Source organism: Carassius auratus, unplaced genomic scaffold, assembly GCF_003368295.1.
Source record: "Carassius auratus strain Wakin unplaced genomic scaffold, ASM336829v1 scaf_tig00027754, whole genome shotgun sequence".
NCBI classification, from domain to species: Eukaryota; Metazoa; Chordata; class Actinopteri; order Cypriniformes; family Cyprinidae; genus Carassius; species Carassius auratus.
In genome coordinates this window covers 1-19,879 of record NW_020525619.1, presented here as the reverse complement: position 1 = coordinate 19,879, position 19,879 = coordinate 1, and the positions used below count along the sequence as shown (strand labels likewise).

Sequence of the window (19,879 nt, the reverse complement as noted above, 5' to 3'; positions counted from 1 at the left end):
TGGTTCTTCATCCAGCAAGAAATGACTGTTAGACAAGCTGAGATGCGAGCAGTTATAATCAGAACATCAGGATGGAATGAGATGCAGAGTTGAGTGTCATCAGCATAGCAGTGATACGAAAAGCCATGTTTCTGAATGACAGAACTAGTAATGCCATGTAGACAGAGAAGAGAAGCTGTCCAAGAACAGAGCCCAGAGGAACCTCAGTAGTTAGATGTTGAGACTTGGACACCTTACCTCTCCAGGATACCTTGAAGGACCTCTCTTCACAGCAGTTCAGTCAGTGTACTGTTTGGGTAAATGAATTACTCTGGGATATTGGTTTGTTTGAACTCAGAGGGAGTGTCAGCCACATTAAAAAAAGTTTATGGTAACACTTTAGTATAGGGTCCAATTCACACTGATAAGTAGTTGCTAATTAGCATGTCTATTATTAACATATTGGCTGTTTATTAGTGCTTATAAAGTACATATAATGCATGACATCCATAATCCTACCCAATACCCTAAACTTAAAAAACTACCTTATAAACTATTAATAAGCAGCAAATAAGGAGTTAATTGAGGCAAAAGTCATAGTTAATGGTTAGTTAATAGTGAGAATTGGACCCTAAAATAAAGTGTGACCAAGTTAACAGCTTAAGTCATTTGTGGATTAATGCTTATTGGATACGCGAACCTTTCAGTTCGATTTGGTGAACTTGTTCAAAAAGATCCGGTAACATCGAATGATTCATTCGTGAACCGGATATGACAAACTGCTTTGTTTTGAACTCTCTCACAACAGACCCGGAAGAGAAGACAATGCTGAATAAAGCCGTAGTTTTTGCTATTTTTGGACCAAAATGTATTTTCGATGCTTCAAAATATTCTAACGGACCCTCTGATGTCACATGGACTACTTTGATGATGTTTTTATTACCTTTCTGGACATGGGAGCTCTCGGACTAAATCTAAAATATCTTAAACTGTGTTCCGAAGATAAATGGAGGTCTTACTGGTTTGGAACAACATTTTTGGGTGAAATAATGCTTTAAGAATTCAAGTTCAGTTGCAGTTTTGCTTGGTTCATTGTAAAAATGTACTGTGTATAATATCAGGATTTGTTATGGCACCCATGCGATAAAATTACACCACTAGACTATCATGACTGGTAGTCTTATGAAGAAGTGTCAGAATGGTCTCTGGCATCATTAAAAAAAAAAAAAAAATAGGTGCTGGTGGTTGTTACAGAAAGCAACATACAGTAGTGCACTATGTAGAGTTAAAGAAGCAGTGCAGATATTAGCAATCTCGCTGTCGACAAAATTTTCTACCGCCCATCATCTCTTTCGGCTTAGCCTGATGCTCAGTATGCAAATCCATTGCCGTGTGTGTGCTCACGTGTCGGTCCAGTTGACAGCAGCATGCAAATGTTTCGTCCCTTAATCCTAACATGAAACAAAGAGGACGCAGCTCCCTCACCCGTCCTCATGGGACACAAATGGGAATGAGTGGCAGTAAAGAGGAGGAGAGGTGACTGACCGGGATGCATTTTAAGCCCCTAGCGGCAAATGCGTTTGTGGTTGCGAGCACGTCGCAGCACGTAGCCTTGCTCACGCAAGCGCGGCAGAGCTTTCATATCTGCATAAACAATGTCAAACGGCTGTCACATCAAATAGTTTGCGTTTGCCTGTTCTGTCCCCTGTTGTTGATTTTGTGACAACTGTGTGGAAAAAGCACATGAGGGACAGATGCGGTGATTGACAGCTGGCAGAGGCTTCTCTGTTTCACTCAGCATTTTCCATAGCTGTGCCATTCTGCTGTCAGACTCAGTCATGATGGGGTTTGGATGATTAAGCAATATCACACAAGTAAGAGTGCTGTTGTACTGAATAACAGAATGGATACGGTTCTAGCAAATAAGTAACGCGAACTTGGGTTCTGCAGCAGGACAGTGATCCAAAACACACCAGCAAGTCCATCTCTGAATGGCTGAAGAAAAACATTGAGATGCTGTGGCATGACCTTAAAATGGTGGTTCATGCTCAGAAACCCTCCAATGTGGCTGAATAACAACAATTCTGCATAGATGAGTGGATCAAAATTGCTCCACAGTGGTGTAACAGACTCAAGTTATCGGAAACGCTTGATTGCAGTTGTTGCTGCTAAGAATGGCCCAACCAGTTATTAGGTTTAGGGGGCAAACACTTTTTCACACAGGGCCATGTAGTTTTGGATTTAGTTTTTCCCTTAATAATAAAAACCAAAACTTCATTTAAAAACTGCATGTTGTGTTCACTTGTGTTATCTTTTACTAATATTTAAATTAGTTTGATGATCTGAAACATTAAAGTGTGACAAACATGCAAAAAAATAAGAAATCAGGAAGGGGGCCAACACTGTTTCACACCACTGTAGTATAAACAACAGAAAAAAAAAAAAAAAAAATTCAGAACTATAATAACCCTGATCGTGATTGACAGTTTCATAAAAAAAATAATAATAAAAAAATAAAATAAATAAAAAAATAAAATAAATAAATAAATAAATAAATAATAATAAATATATATATATATATATTTCTTTTAATGAAAAGTTTAAGCTAATCTGAAACAGACAGGTTCCGTTTTCTATTCTGGAACACCACGAGAAAGAAAAACAATGTCCCAGTGCGGTTGCACTCTTGGAACCAGCACTAACTGTTGTGCAATTAAAAATAGAGTATGTTTGTGCATTGGGCTGTGAGCGTCAAAAATCATGCTGTGTGACAGGAGTAAAAAGTTGATGCTCCAGATGTTGCTTTTAAACCAGTCGTGCACGATTTATGAAGCAACATTCTTAATCAGATTGAAATTCAAGCTGTGCTGAAAGCAGCCAGTGCATAAAAAAAGCACAGCGCGTCTTTTGAGTTATTCAAAGCATAGGAAATTAAATCAAAGGGTCTGCCACAAAAGTGCTGAGTTACATGCCTCTCCTCATGTTCGATGGCCGTCAGCACCCGTGACGCTTCCTCACCAGAGCTTTCATGTGGTGTCACGCAAATTGACACTTTATTGATGTAATGCACAGGACTGCAGCGCAGCCTGAACGATAGGCTGTCATCGAGCTCCGCCATCAGCACTGCTACAGACTCCATAAAACTGCTCAACCTTGACACTTCATTAAAACTTTTTTATTTTTTCTGTCGCGCTTTCAATACTCCATTCTCTGCGATTGGCCGGAGTTATTAACAAGGCTAGTCTGAAAAGATGACTCATCTAATCCTACATCCATGTCCTATTTTATCTGCCCTATAACGCATTTCCTGCATTATTTCTTTCTTTTTAAGCAGCACAAAGTCCTGAGGTCAGAAAGGATGTTAAGTCCAGACAGAATATTTATGCCTACTTATTCTGGAGGTGACCGTATATGCACGCTTTATGATGGCAGAGATATGGATTTAGATAGATCATTTTACAGTGCTCCCAGAACAGCTTGTTTGTGGTTGTTCAGTTTAACCTTCTGGTCTATAAGATTTGACCCCTGATTTATCAACGTAAACTGCCAGCATGCACACATTCAGATGATGCTTTCTTCTCTGAAACAAGCTGATCTTATTCCCCGATACCATCTTTATCTCTGAGCCAAACAGAAGGAGATTATCAAGCATACTGGAGCATAACGTTAACTAACCTTATTTTCTAAGAGGAAATTGATCACAACAATACATTTTGCCATTCACATTGATTCATTGGGCAGATGTGTTTGTCTAAGGTGATTTACGGTGCAATTCAATGTTTTATAGTATGTGTTAAACACACTAAGCTTCAGTGTAACTCTATGGAAGCTTGTTTGCACTATGGAATAAAAACGAAAAGAAAAGGTAATTGTGACTTGTGTCTCAATTCTGACTTTTTTCATCTGAATTCTGAGTCCTTCTGAATTTTTACATATTCCAATTCTGTTCTGTTTGTCTCAGGCGTATATCAAAAATAAAGAGAATTTACTTTCCATATCTCTCAATTCTGATTGTTCTTCTCAGAAACAGTCAGAATTATGAGAGAAAGTTGCAACTACCCTTTTTTAATATTATTATTTATTTTTTACGGCACAAACAAGCTTCCCTATGATTCCCAAGCAGTGTATTTGAATTTAATGAATACATTTTTTTTGTTCATTAATTTAACTGTTATATTTGATTACTTAATTTCAGCTATGACTAAATATTCAAACTGCCAGTAGATTAAATTAACAACTAAATTCATAATTTTTCAGTTCTTTTTAAGAAAAACAATTATAAATGTCCCTTAAAAATTAAAACAAGCTGAATTTCTCTGTAAACTGTTCATAAAAAAATATTTGAAAATGCTGTTTAAAATGTAACAATATATACACAAATTGTTGTAAAATTAATGATTTGCACAACAATTTTGGTATCAATGAAGGGTACTTGAGGCAAATCAGTGCACTTGTCAGCCGTATTTGAACATTACTGAGTATCTATTTTCTATTTGATCAAAAATACATTTCAATAACATTTTTCAAAGCAGAAATAAAGTCTGACAACAATACAATCATAAGTTGTATAAATCATTCTCAGGCTGATGCAAATACATGGAAATGGGCTCCTTTAACTGTAAGACTGGACTCTGGATGGCATAGTATGAATAACGCATTCTTCACACTTGTGCAGTCTCTGGCCTTGGAAACACTGAGCTAAAGCATCACGTAAAGCAGCAGGAAGCATTAGCGTATCATTAAATGCAGAACTTGCCCTCAGCTGGAATTGATCATCTGTCATAATGGTGCACTGCTAATGGTTCTGATGCATTTCTACTGCAGGAAATACAAACATTATTAAAAACTCGTGAAAAATCTGCACTTAACGTAAATATGACGCCAGCTACCTGAAAACAAAAAAAGTATCATTATCGGTTTCTGAACTGAACATGTGCCTTCAGTGTCAACATTTTATTTGCACTTATCTGACACCGACATACCCAGACACAAGCCGTCATCCGCAAGGACACGTTGACTTGTGCTCAGCACGGCGATGCTGCTGATCGCCAGTCGATAGTGTCACGTCAACGCAGTGCTTGACTCAAGTGCCAGCTGTCCGTCACTCAGTGGGTCACTAAGTGAGCTCTTATTGACATTGCCATGTCCAGCTGCAACCTCCCTCAACCTATACAGCCTCAGTCCATCCCCTATCACTGACACAATCGCTTTACACGGCCGGATTGGCAGATCCCACAGGATTGACAGCGACTATGACCACTGGGGAGCATAAAGACAATGTCAGTCAGCTCTTTGCAAGTGCACTTTTTTTTATAAACAAGCTGTCCTGATGAGCTTTTATGAGATAAGGGTAATACCTGAGTTTAGGGACCAATTCTCATGACCATCACCATCATTATTTATATAGTGCTTTTTACAATGCAGCTTTACAGTATTACAGTATTAACTAGTTGCTTATTAGCATGCCTATTATTAAAATATTGGCTGTTTATTAGTGCTCATAAAGCACATATTCTGTATGATAATATTCTAAATCCCTAATTCTATCGAATACCTAAACTTAACAACTACTTTACTAACTAGAAGCAACAAATTTGGGAGGTCAGGGAGGCAAAAGACATAGTTAATGGTTTGTTACGGATGAGAATTGGATATTAAAATAAAGTGTGACCAGAATTGGATACGGTTTAATTTCTATTTAATGAATTTAAGGCATAAGAAAAAATTATGAAAGTAACATCTTAAATTTGCATACTGTTCATACTGCAGAAACAGTACATATGTTAACATTTTGTAAGTCATGCCAATTACATGCAGTGTTACATCACCTTTACCTTGTAAACATGGACACACACGCTTCTCTTGAGCATACAGGTATGATGTTCCTCCAGCTTCTCCCATCGCGTCTTCTGTAATCTAAATTTAGTTTGCATTTGTTTTCTCCCCAGTGGTGGTTGACTCCTGGTAATGAAATTAAGCTCTATTGCCTTCAGGGGCCATTCCACACAGAGAGGGAAAAACGAAAAAAAGTGTCATCCTCTCCCAAAGCCAGGAGAGAAAAATGACCACATGCCGCACTGTAACATGCTGACTCATTTCAATGAAGTACATGACATGCTTTTATAGACTTAAGGGATCATTTTGACATTAGATTCAGCAAAATACAACCACTTTTGAGGATAAAAATATTTCCAATAAATACTGGAGGGGAAATCCTGTCCAGAAAGATGAGGTACAGAAACAGAGCCACAAAGATTGTGTCTAACGGCAAAACTTGTTTTCGTTTTTGTAAAAGTGAACATAAGCAGCATAGTGTATCAGTGTCATTCTGTGCAGCTGTTGCCAATATTATAGTAAGCTACTGAAGGAAAATTGAAAATCAGAGACAGAGCTTTGGCTTAGTAGCTTGCGCAGATCATTAAGCCACGGTGCTCATGTGAGAATTACAAGTTCGATTCTACATTGTCCTAATCAGTTTCTGTATTTTCATTTTCATTAGATAAATCTCCAGGGGGGAAAGCAGCTGTCAAAGCAGTGCAAATAAAGCTGATGTGCATTATTCCTCAAGCAATATCCCCGCTATCATTTCATTTGTTCCTCAGCACTCAAATTAGCATGTGCTCCCTGTAACACGTCTCATTTTCAGACAAAGGCCTTCTTTTAACAATGATGCAACTCTCTGAAGCACCCTCTTGAAAAGGTCAGAGATGAAAAGAGGCTTGTGTTTCCCGCTCTGATTCGATTGCCTGTAAACAGTGTTGCTGTATGACTCGAGACACGTTTGACATCATCTGAATGGGACGCCGACGAGGGCTTTTGGGGCCTAGATTGTCTAAGACAAAACACATATTCAGCCCGTCATGTGAGACACTATAGCTGATTGGGATGCAAATCAGTTTCTTCTGAGCAGGTGCGGCCATTAGTTTCCTGTCAGGAGGAGCACATGGCCATTTTCTACTGAACCTCCTGTTTATGAGGTGGACCTTCATTTACTATAATTCAGTTAGCATATGTTTGTAAGACTCCGGGTTTGTACACTGGACTACAAGGCATCGAGTGCTGCATAATCCTAACTTGATTATATCCCAATTTGATTCCCAATTGGATTATGCTGTCATTCACCATAAACTGTCCTCCATCAATCACGTTTCCCATTAGCTTTCGATGGTACGGCCATTATGTGGTCAGATCATGCGGTTAGTCTATATTTACTTCTGTTAGAGGGGTTATAAAGTTAAAGTCAAGAAGGCTATGTGATTTATCACAGGATGTTTACAGGCAGCCTGGGAGTCTGATCTGGATGTCGGAAGGGATACGCAATTATGCATGAGGTCTGTAGATCATTCAGGGAATTTGTGTACAAATTTGAACAAGAATCTCGCTGCTAACAGAGCTCAAATTGGGGAAAGAAAGAAACGTAATTTTTAATCAAGGTTATCCCAAGTCGAATATTTGTGTTGAATAATTACCTCCGCAATATTTGTATCATAAATTAAGGCTTAAATTTGACATTAAATCATAATCAACCCTATTTACTTTATGCGCTGCCCCAGTCTTTATGTGCACAATTCATCAATGCACCGTTTTTTTTTCACAAAGAGGAGAAAAAAAGAAAAGTTTGTTTTAATAAGGTTTCATCAAATTGTAATAACTCTGAAACAATTCCCGGCTTCATTCTGATATGAAAAGTTTCATATGAGTATTTTCAATGTTTATTACTCTGTTATTCAAATCCATTTCACTCACATCATTTCACATTATGGAAATAATGTGGTGCGAAAACCTTTTTGTGTCGACTATAATGGTATTTTGGTGATTTGGTATGATTTAAAGGGGTGCACCCAAAAATGTCCATCATGTACTCTTTCCAAACAAAATTATATTCTTTCAGTGAAACACGGGAAAATATTTGAAAATAAATAAATAAATGTCTCAGGCTGCATCCAGAATTACATAGAGTCTTTATATTTCCATCTCTTTGATTAAAAAGTATCTAACTGGCAAAGATCCTGTGTCACACATAATTATACACCCTTCCCTTTAGAGACTTTGAAAGCACACATATACTTGCAATACAGCATTTACGGTCTTCTTTCTCATTTAGTGCTCGAGAGCAAGGGGAACAAAGATCTGGCAGAATCTGACACATCTGGAAGCACAGCAGGTTACGAAACACGGAGATACAAAAACGACAAGAATATCAAACAAAAGGAGAGGGCCAACTACAGAGACTTCTCCTGGCCTGTTTCCAGAAGAGCTGCCTGTCTAGCGTTCTGCGCTCTTGTACTCTCTTTCACGTCCTCTTCTAGTTAACATACATTTTGAACGATGCTGACAGTCTGGTTTAGCATCAGTGTGCAGATTGCATGAGGACCTTTAAGAAACCCTTCCACAATCTCCACACAATCACTTATTCTTTCACATCTGCTAGGTAGATAAATGTTTTCTGAAAAATGACAATGGAAAGTTACACTCAGTATGCAAAGCAAAGCAATTTTTTGTAATTATTCATACAGCAGAGCCCATTTAGTATAATAAATAGAAATACAATTGTTAACTAAAATCAAACCATACTGGTATGCTGCACTTATTACAGAATGAAGTTGTGCAACACTCATGAAAAACTGCATAAACTTGGTTTTTATTACCAGTGGCTCACTCAAAACGTTGAAGGGAGGAGTGATTCAGTACTTTGCTCTCTGAGGCATAACATGTTTCTCTCAACATGAGAGACCGAAGCTGCCATTCAGGTAGCAAACAGTGTTTTATAATTTGCTCCTAACTGAGAAAGGCTCCCAACTTCATGTAAACTGCCTATTCTCTTGCATTTCTGTTGACAGATAAAGTTACAGATGACCACAAAGTGAAAACATTGCATGAATATAACTCTTGTCAAATCCATAGCAATTTATATAACTATACCTGAGCACCTATTGTTTCAGAATGCATGCTGTTGCCTACATGCTGACAGACACTACCTGTTTCCACAACAAAGCTTATATTATGATGTAACAAATATTATGTGGGTTCCAAAGAAAGAAACTAAAATAAGGCTGTTCCCAAGTAAGCTTTCCATGAGATGTGTGGTAAAGTCTTTGTAGTCTGACTCAATGTTTAAATAACACTCTCTTTAAACTCTTTTTAAGAAAGGACCGATTTATAAATGTAACCTTGCTTATTTCACACCAGCTGTTCCGATGTTGTGAAGGCTGTGCTTTATTTTATTAAAGTAATATTGTAGTAAACCATATCTAAGGGTCATAACTGAGCACTCTCAAAGGAGAGCAAAGTAAAACAGTTCCAAGACAACTTATAAGGAGAGAAATACATCCAAACATGAAACACGATGTAAAACTCAATGGTAATTGTGAGAATGTAAACAAAAATAAATAATATTATGATGTATAAAAAGATATAAGGCTGCAGTTGGGAAGTTGCAAATAAGTCGAAGTTGCAAAAACTACAGTCACATTATGAAAAAGTCACAATTACCTAAACAATCATCACAGTGTAAGATAAAGTTGGAACTACAAGAAAAATAAGGTTGCACTGTAAAAAATTCAGTGGGAGATGCTAGAAAGTCATATTATGAGATGTAGAGTCACAGTTACCCCCAAAAATGTCATTGTGAAAGTGTCAGTGTAAGACTAAATCACAATTACAAGAAAGAAGTTTTAACTACAAGAAATAAGTTGTAAAGTTGTAAATACCAGAAAACCACATTGTGAGATATACAATAAAGTAGCAATTACACAAAAAGCAGTTTCAATTGTGCATTATGAGATTAAGTCACAGTTATGAAAAACATTTGCAACTACAGGAAAAAAAAGTAAGATATAAAGGTGCAAATATGAGAAAGTCACATTGTGAGATATAAAGCCCACAATTACCAAATAAATGGCAACAAATGAATTCATATTGTAAGATAAAGTCTGTTATGAGAAGCAAAGTTGTAACTGCAAGAACTAGTTGCATTGTGATGAAGCTGCAAATACAGCAAAGTCAAATTGTCACATTTTGAAGTTACTGAAAACGGTTGCAGTTGTGAAAAATGAAGTCACATTGTGAGAAATAAATCTGCAAATACAGGAAATAGTAACACCGTGAGGCATTAACCTGCAGCTAAAGGTAAAAGTTGCAGTTACTAGAAATAAAACTACACTAATGTCTCATAACATCGCAATTACTGAAAACAGTTGCAGAGAAATTAAGTCATATTGTGAGATAAAGCATTGCAAACACAAGTACAGTGATAAAGTTGAAGTTAACTGAAATGGTTGCAACTGAAAGGAATAAAATTACACTGAGATTTAAATGAGCAAATTAAGGAAAGTTAAGAATATGAAGTCACAAGTGCCAAAAGCAAACATCACATTTCTTCTTAATCTTAGAATATGAAACTGGTTTCCATACACTCATGAAATCTGGCACTTTCAATTTAAGCAATAAGCAAGCATCTGTTGAATATCCTGTCATAGAGATGTGGGAATGATGAATTGCTGTTTCATAAATATCTGACATTTTCATTTTGATATGACTTTGATTTAAAAAAAAAAAAAGGAGAAGAAACTTTTAACACATCATTCCTATTAGAAAGTAATAAAAGGTTTCTTACAGCATTCTCATGTGGTGGCACGTCTGCCCCGGAGGTGAATTCTGTGACCCTTTTACAGTTGGCTGGCATAAGCCACCATGCCCAGTGTTTTGGGCTTGCCACCTTTCCTGTACTGTGAGAATTCAACTGTGAGATTAAAAAGAGCTAACGAACACAAATGTTGTGACCTACCCTCTAGCTAACACAGAGTCAACCCTGTCGCACTCTCAGTGTGTGTGGCCGCACACTCAGACACTCACACAGCAGGGCAAGTGCAGTGCATTACTACAGGATTTATAATGTTTATGAACTTTGTACAGTATATGCAGTTACATTCATTTTCAATTTTGAATTCTGCTAACAAACTACTCAAATGCTTGATAGATTGTCCATGAAAGCAAACACAAGTATTCCTTTTAATAGTTTAAAAAGCATCTCATGAATTCCCTGATGAAACTGCTTAAAAAAAAAAAATGATGCATATATATCGTAATAATGTAGAACATATTACAGGTCTTATAGAAGTGCTCATTAAAATGCGTCATTTTGCAGAGTGTGTCCACGCTGTGCCCTTACCAGCTCTGAGTCATATGTTGCCTTATTTCTCGCCACCCACAGATCTGCGGAGGATGACGGCAGGATTTATGGGAATGGCGGTGGCCATCATCCTCTTCGGCTGGATCATTGGGATGCTGGGATGTTGCTGGGACCGTGGCCTCATGCAGTATGTGGCAGGTCTACTCTTCCTCATGGGTGGTAAGTCAACTCGAACCAAGCCAGCATGGACAATATAGGCTGTTTACAAGATGTACACAGATAAAATTATAGTTAAGTCAAGGTATGTTGCGTCATCTGTAGAAGTAAATATATATATATATATATATGAGGGAGAGAGAGAGAGAGAGAGAGAGAGAGAGAGAGAGAGAGAAGAATAAATAAAATCTATACAAGTATAAATAATGTGAGGATGTTAACATTTTCCCTGATGACCTAATTATTATAAATTATGCTTCTTGAATGAATGAAATTTGGTCAAAATTCAACTTAATTGCTTAGCTTATTTTGGCTCAATGTATAAACCATAATGTTATATAATGTAATGTAATATATGAACTGAAAGTGAATAAAAAGTCCTTTCACCTTAAAAACACATCAGTTGTATCTCCTGCTCCACTGAACTTGAACAAGCTGGAAGTAGATTTGGAATGTATGATAAGTGATTTTGAGACCAAAATTAAGCCATGTTTTTGGATAATAAATGAATTTTTTTATAAATTATTATTATATGTTATTATTTTTAAAAAATATTGACATTACTTTAAAAAAAAAAATAAATTTAAAACAAAAATGTATACAATGCCTGCATTTTTGCTAGGTTTCCAACCATGTCCTTGAAGGCACAAATTTTGGATGTCTGACTTATCTGACCTATGCACTTAGGTCGTGGAGTCTCTATTAATGAGCTGCTGATGAGTTGAATCGGGTGTGTAAGATTAGGACGATTTTATAAAAATAAATAAGAATGTTTAATGTTGATGTGCTCCCTCCAGGAAAAGGGTTGGGAGACACTATAGCCCCTTTCACACTGGCATTCCGGCAAATACAGGGGTAAAGTGTTCCTGCAATTGTTCCCTGGTCGCTAGATTTGGCACTTTCACACTGCCAGTGATGACCCGGTATATGTGCGTGCTTTCACACACAACCCTTGAAGATCCCGTAACGACACGTGACATCAGTGCGTGACGTGTAATGTACGAGTCGACAACGCTTGGCACGTTATACTTTAACTGAAGCAAGCAAACGATCTCTGCGTCAGCGCGGAAAGTGAGGAACTAACTGATCTCTGCTTCATTACAGTTTGCACATATGTTTTCGTCGCGAATGTTGATCTTCCTTCAAAACAGCCGGTAAAAAAGTCATCACTTCGATACGGAATTAGATCTGTCTTTTGTTCACACAGCGCTCGTTCCAGATCGATAACCGCAATGTTACTATGTCCCCGACCCGGGTTCGATTTGGTAATCAATTCCGGGACGTGGTTGCTTTCACACAGAAGGCGACCAGGCAATGTTATGGGAATATTGCGGGTCCGACGTGCAGTGTGAAAGGGGCTTATGCTAATTTATCTGAATGGGTAAATGGGGAAAAGGCTTTTTTGACATAAAAATGAATCCCATAAAGCCCATTAAATAAAATATCAACACAATGAACACACTTTAGTAAAAATAAGATTTTTTTTTTTTTTTTTTGATTTTTTGGAAACCTACAAAGAAGAGGCATTTTGAAAAAAAAATCTCCAAAATGTTATGTGTCTGTGAATATAAAATAATAATAATAATAATAATATAACATGATATAAATGAAAGAAAACTATATGGATAAAAAAAGTATATATAAAATGTTTACATATTCAAGAATCATTCAATAATACAATTATATATAAATGTACATATAAGTATATATTTTATTATATTATATACAGTATTAAATTTAGTATAATTTCAAAATGAAAGAAAATTAGATAAGAATTAATGTATATTAATTACATAAATAGCGAATTTATTAGATAATTTAATAAAAGCACTTAAATATATATAGATATAAAATTCAAAGTCACAAACAAAGCATATATTTACTGTTTAATAAAAATAGCATGCATATGATCCTTTGTGGAAAGGTCTTCTTTACATTTTTGAGGAGTAGACTGTAGTCTAAGACTACCCTACAAATGTTTTTAAAAAAATGTTGCAATGTTATATCATAATGTTATTGTTGTTTTACTTCCTCTTATCTCATTTTACAATTACATTTATTTCGCAATCAGTCCCTTTGCGCCACGTGGCGGTAGTTTTGCAAATTAATCTAACATGCAACAGAATTACAGTTAACGCTGCGGCACTGCGGTGGCAGTATGCACTGCGGTAATGACCATTTAGGTTGTCCACCTACTATACACAATATATACGCATTCACTATATAGATAGACAGATGTGATAGATTGTGTGCTGAGCTCAGTGTGTTAGTCAATCATTTCCACACCCCAAGACTGCATTAATTAATGAGTCACAGTCAGGAAGCTGGCATTAAAGCAATTACGTAATATCAATTATCTCCTGATCCCTTATCTCACCTTAAGCCAACCAATATCGAGGCTCTCGATGGTGACCATCACTCTGTTTTCATCACCTCACAACACAGATGCCCACACCAATCAACACAGCCTGTGGCCTCATTATAGAGCATTTTGATATTCTGTTAACGCCCGTCGAGTAGAGGAAGCTGCGGACATTGTTTGTGTCACTCTCTCCACTCCCATAAGTGTGGCGGAGGCGCCATAGAGAGTGAACCGGAGACGAAATTAAGATGTGCCCTGGATTAATGTGAGGCCCTGCACTTGAATAATGAAATGGCAATTAAAAAGCCAATTAAGATGCTGAATTATAAAGGAAGAAGGAGCCTTGAGGGTACGATTATGGCAGGATGAATCCCCTCTGAATGTTCGCTCGGTCACATGGTGTGGGAAAATCAGTTTATTAGACCTCTTTATCAACTTGCATGTTCCTACAGTGTCATCTATACAGGGTCGTACTTGCAGATAAAGCTTGTAATATATGAAACAAGGCTTGGGAAAGAGTTATGCCGAATATGCCGAGTCTGCAACTGCATGATGGAATGTCACTGCAATGCTATGTAATAACATATAACAACCTCAGCTTGTAGTAGGCCTGTAACACAGCCAATGCAGCACATTGAAAATGCAATTAATTGCAGTTCTTCATTCCTCTAATTTTAGTCATATTTATTTTGCATGTATTTTGACCCATATAATGTATTGTTAGCTATTGATTAAAATATACCTGTGTGACTTAGGACTGATTTCGTGGTCCAGGGTCACATACTGATTCATCTAGCATTGCTAAAAGTGTAATCTAAATGGTCAGTGAACAGCGAGTCAACTAAAACTTATCCATTTAAAAAAGTTATAGTTATTTAAATAATTATCTTAATTACATCTGTACCCCAATATTTGTGTTTGCCATGCTATTTTTACTTAATATTATTTGCTGCTTAATAAAGTATTAGCTTAGCATGTGTTAATGTCTGACTCTTTTCAAATGAATTCACTGGGAGTTTGATTGACAGACGATCGGACCAGTTATAATGCTAAATCTGCTATCTGAATCTGCAAACTAGACAGGTCTTTCCATGGTTGAAACATCTTCTGATGTTCATTTATGTTTATTTCATGCTATAACTAGTGGAAGAGATGAGGTGCTACAGCGATCCGTCATTTAGATGAATATTCTGATGATTGTCTTTCTCTTTTTCAGGCACGTTTTGCATCATTTCCTTGTGCACCTGTGTAGCTGGCATCAACTTCGAGCTGTCCCGTTACCCTCGCTACATATACGGCCTCCCAGACGACATCAGTCACGGTTACGGCTGGTCAATGTTCTGCGCATGGGGCGGTTTGGGCCTGTCCCTCATCGCTGGCTTCTTCTGCACACTGGCGCCCTCTGTACAGCCGATCCCTCGCTCCACGTGCCCCAAATCCCGCCAAGAAAATGGCACCGTGTGTTAAGGGATGGGTCTGAAAATCCCCAAGCCAACATGTGCAGCTGGACAATGGGGGACAAAACACATTCAAAAAAAGACCATAACTGAAGATTAAAATCATGTTCATTTAGAATCATTTCTAATCTCACCAACCAGGCCATTTTTAACCATGTGTGTGAATCTACAACTGAGTGTCCCGATCGTTTAAAAGAAAACCAAGAAAAAATATATTGTGAAGATAATATCAACGGGACTTTCCGTCGCCAAGGTCCTACACAGGAAAACAGTCATCCTTTCAAAGTTTGGTGAGCACAAGCAAATGGTGACGAATGAAGCAAAAAATAGACAGTGCTGCTCATTCTGATGCTGAAAGGATGGATTTTGACATGTCTGTTTGACTGACGTCTAAAAACTGCCAAACCTGGAGATTATGGTTTTTGGATCTGGACAAGTATGGAGGTCTAGTGCCGATGTTTAAAGCCCAAGGGTTCTGACTAATCAAGAGCACCAAGGCTTTCACGTGAGAGGACAACAACTTTGATGCGATTTGGATCTGTTGTGGCTAAATCCGCCGATTTGTCTCGGACCCTGGAGACTATCGCAATGCCTCTTGGGATGCGGCTAAAGGATCCGCTCGTGCATAAAGGAGAAAGATTTCAGGAACTGGAGATGCCTGCTCGTGACGTTATGTTGCTATTGCTGTACAGCAAATTGTAAAGAGAAAAATATTACCTATAATATTCCAGAAGAGGAAAAAAACAATTCTAACGGGAGGGACATTTTTTGGAGCATTTTTCCATGTTTCATTTCTTATTCATCTCCAATTGGTATCAACGGACACTTCTAACTTGCTTTCGGTTTTATTATGTGCATCTTCCTTTGTTTTTTTTTTTAGTAATTACAGTCATCATGAGTGTGAATGAGTGTGAAGGGAGTGTGCCGATTCTTTAGCTACTATCAATATAGTATGTGTGTAAGAGTTTTGTGGTCTCCATATGAAAAAAAAAAGGAAACATAAAAAGAATAATAATGCATAAAATCAAAAACCTGCCTTGGGGGAAATCAGGTAGGCTTTTGTTGAACCAAGAATTACTGGAAAGGAAAGATGCCATATCCTGTTTTAGACAGCGAACACTTAGTCCCTGCAGACACGACTGACGCAGACAGAAAGACAACTCAACATCACACTGTTACTGCCTTAAGCTTGTCTGGAAGGAGGCATTTATGCCATTTGATGGGAACGTATGCTGACTTCTCTTCTGAAAGCATCTATGGGCTGACAAAAGAAATCCCCATTTGAATCCAACTTCCTGCTCTGTTTAACCATGCGTCTCTTTACTTAAAGGGAACTTCCAAAACAGGATGTGGTATGTAAGTGCCTCGTGATTACATGAGACAGCAGCGGTGCACAAAAGAGGTATATATCTATGGAATCGTGACCTCGAAACGTAGGACGGGCGGCAAGCACAAGCTTAATACAATCTCTAAGCCGACATGCGATTGGTTCCCTCAAGACGTTTTCATAATTTCTCTTCTCACACATTCATTTCACAATCTGAAACTTTTTATCCATTTCACATGCTATAAATGCATTAAACAAATCACTTGAGCAGCCATAAAACAGCGTGCTATGAAGGAACACGCGTCGAGGGTCACTGGCGAATCAGCACACTCATTCATCCATGCCAAAACCCTACACTAGGAGACTTAGCTTTGCAAGCAAGACCATGTTTACAGATTTCTAGAAATTAGATTTGCCAAAACAAAAAATCTGCTTCCAAGTATCAAGAAACAAAGCATCATTGGTTGCGCTGATGTTTATACTTGAGTTCTTTAACAACTATTCATTGGTTCGTAAAGTTAATTCATTTTGAGAGTTTTCATTGCGTTGGTTTATAAAACAAGCTGCCAAGTGAAGTTTTGCAGGGCTGCGACAAACTAAAGGCCGTTTCTAAAAGCCATTTCAAAATGATCCATCCCAACATTACTTCCATTGGATCTTTCACCATAAACACAGCCAACAGTTCACTAACAAAGTATCCTTCTCAACTCTGCATTGATGAAATACGGGACCAGCAGTCTTCATGGTTTCGAACATATTTATGGGCGCTTTGGGTGATTCGTGTGGCAGCATTCAAGTAAAAAGACTCCGTTGCATGCTGACAATGCAATTGGCCGTGAAATTACATAAACAATCCAGAACTCCAGAAGACTTCTTCACACTTTCAAAGCAACAAATCGACCAAACACAGCCCACAAACTCTACAGTGCTTGATTACAATGTGCATGCAACAGAAAACCTGCATAAATACCCAATAAACAATCTGTTTTAGGAGCATCTTGCAACAAGCCCGTCTGGCCTTATATAAGATAGTGTTCCTTGACACACTTAGGAGGAAAATATGTATTTCAGTCCACAGATTACGCTCCTAGGCGAAGACATAAATGGGGTCAGTCGCTAGTTGTACACAACACTTCTCAAATAAAACCAGTTCCACAGTCCTATTTGAGAAAAACATCTAAGTATATTCAAAAATGCACTTAAATTCACTCCTATTTTCTTCAACAAGGCAAAGAGATGTGTTCAATCACAGAGTATAAAGATATCAAAGAGCAGAGAAGGGAAGGGCAGATGCTGGCATCAGACGCCAAGAACAGACACTTACAATTACAGCTTAATTGGCATCCGTCCTAGACAGAGAGTCCCAGACTGAAAGCAGGTAGTGAACTGCATTTCATAAGCTCTGTATGGATCATTGTGAGGCTTGTAGTGAAAGTGATAATGAATAAAAACTTGCAGCCTAACTGTCACTTGGTGGGCATTTTAAGGACTCTCCTCAAAGAAAGATCATGAAGCGTTGGGCATGTTGGTAATATGGGCTCAGGATCACAGATTCCTTTACACAATCTACACATTACATTCACACAAATGTGTTTACATCACAGCCAACAGTTGTCAGCCTTTGTTCAGTTATTGGTTGAGCGGGGTGGGATGGGAAACACGAGCGGGAATATTTTTGTCTTCGAAACGTGAAAATAAAAATGAAAAAAGTAGCAGATTCGGTGAAACTGCAGCTTTTTAATGGGACACTGAAGCTTAAGGTTTATCTGATCTTTTTTCATCAGTGATGTGTCTATTGAGTATCTGGAAAAAAAAAAGAAAAAAAAAAGAGAGAATAAAACTAAAAAAAATGTTTAAGAAAAAAAAAGAGAGAAAATAAATTCTGGAAAAAATGTTAAAACTGTGGAATGTAATATCATTACAAAAATAAAATCTCATTGTTGTGTTTATTTGTATTGTATATTTATCTTTGTATTGTACTTACATTATTCAAGGCATTTAAAGTAAAAATAAATAAATTGTTAACAGTAAAGCAATTAGGTATCATGAAAAATTATGCAGAATTTTAATGGTAATTTATAAATATACTATACACTATTGTTTATGTAATATGTTAGTTAACAAACTAGATTAACAAATTATGCCAAAGTATTATTTGTTTTTAATTCTTGATACCTAATGCTGTAAACTAATGTTACCAAATTGAACCTTACCGTAAGGGTTTACAAAAAAAAAAAAAAAATTGATAATGTTTATCTAGGGGGAAAAAAAAGGAAAATAAAATGACAGAACGTCAGTCTAGCGAGACATAAAGATCAGTGAAGTTCACTTGCTGACATTTAAGGCAAGTAAAATCGCCGTGGCAACAAATATGATGAGGATATTATCTGATCAACTGTGCAAACCGCTGAAACGGATCCAGAGAAAGTGGAGAGAGAAAAGTAAAAGGATGAAAAATAGAGGGCAAACTCATCAAACATGATAACAGCGAGCCGAGTCTGAGGGAAGCCGACATGACGGATGCAATAACTAACTAGCTCTCGTACTAGATATGTTTGGCTGAGAAAAAAAAAAGAAGTACAAAACAAAAACAGTTCCAGGCTGATTTAAAGAGATGAAAAGCCTGTGTTTGATGCTTGATGAATACTTCATGAATGCATTTAGAGTGAGTGCGCTGCTATGAATAACCACCTCTGATTAGGATGGGTGTGCGTGTTCTCCATCAGGCCACTTGAGACAATGAGTATTGACCCTGCTGTTGATGACGGGCGACAGAGACACAAGCACTTTAACTTGAGAGCATTTAGATCACTGCTCCGAGACGCCCAGACCAATGATTCTCAACTGGCGGGAGAGACCCGAAAATGGGTCACGGGCCTGTTCTGAAGGGGGAAAAAAACGATGCAAAAATGCTAATTATAAAAAGCAACTAACTGTACAGGAATAAACAGGCTTCTGTGAAGAGGAAACACTTCCCATATTGCTTACTGACTGCATAAAAGTCTGGGTGAGCTTGTCAGTTCACGACAACATGGACCATTGAGATCCACACAGTCCGAAGATAAAGATGAACATGCACAGTGAAGTCTATAATCGGATGCCGAGAGCATGAAACCATCAAAAAATAAATTCAAAACATTTGATAAACAGACAACTGAAAGTATTAAGGGTACAGAGAGTTCAATGGTTTCATTTTTATTTGTTCATGTAAAATGTCAGATTTAGATAGTGTGAATGTCGATAAATGATTAAGATTCCTCTTAAAGATTTAGATCAGTGTATCATATTTATTAAGATTTTAATTAGCTTTCATTTTATACATTCAGTTTTAATTTTTACACTACTAAAAACTAATTCTAACTGTTCTAATTCTAAATTGTAATTTATTTCAATGTTTATTTATTATT

At 37.3% G+C, this 19,879-nt stretch overlaps 1 protein-coding gene across 1 annotated transcript in view; it reads left to right on the top strand.

Annotated features, from left to right (window-relative positions):
- LOC113079348 (transmembrane protein 178B-like) overlaps nt 1-18,346 on the top strand; it is a 39,299-nt gene extending 20,953 nt beyond the window's left edge. The window contains exons 2-3 of the mRNA XM_026251600.1: nt 11,192-11,329; nt 14,905-18,346. Coding sequence (XP_026107385.1) covers nt 11,203-11,329; nt 14,905-15,155 — 378 coding nt within the window. The 5' untranslated portion in view covers nt 11,192-11,202 and the 3' untranslated portion in view covers nt 15,156-18,346. The remainder of the gene's footprint in view (nt 1-11,191; nt 11,330-14,904) is intronic.
- Nucleotides 18,347-19,879: the final 1,533 nt, after the last annotated feature.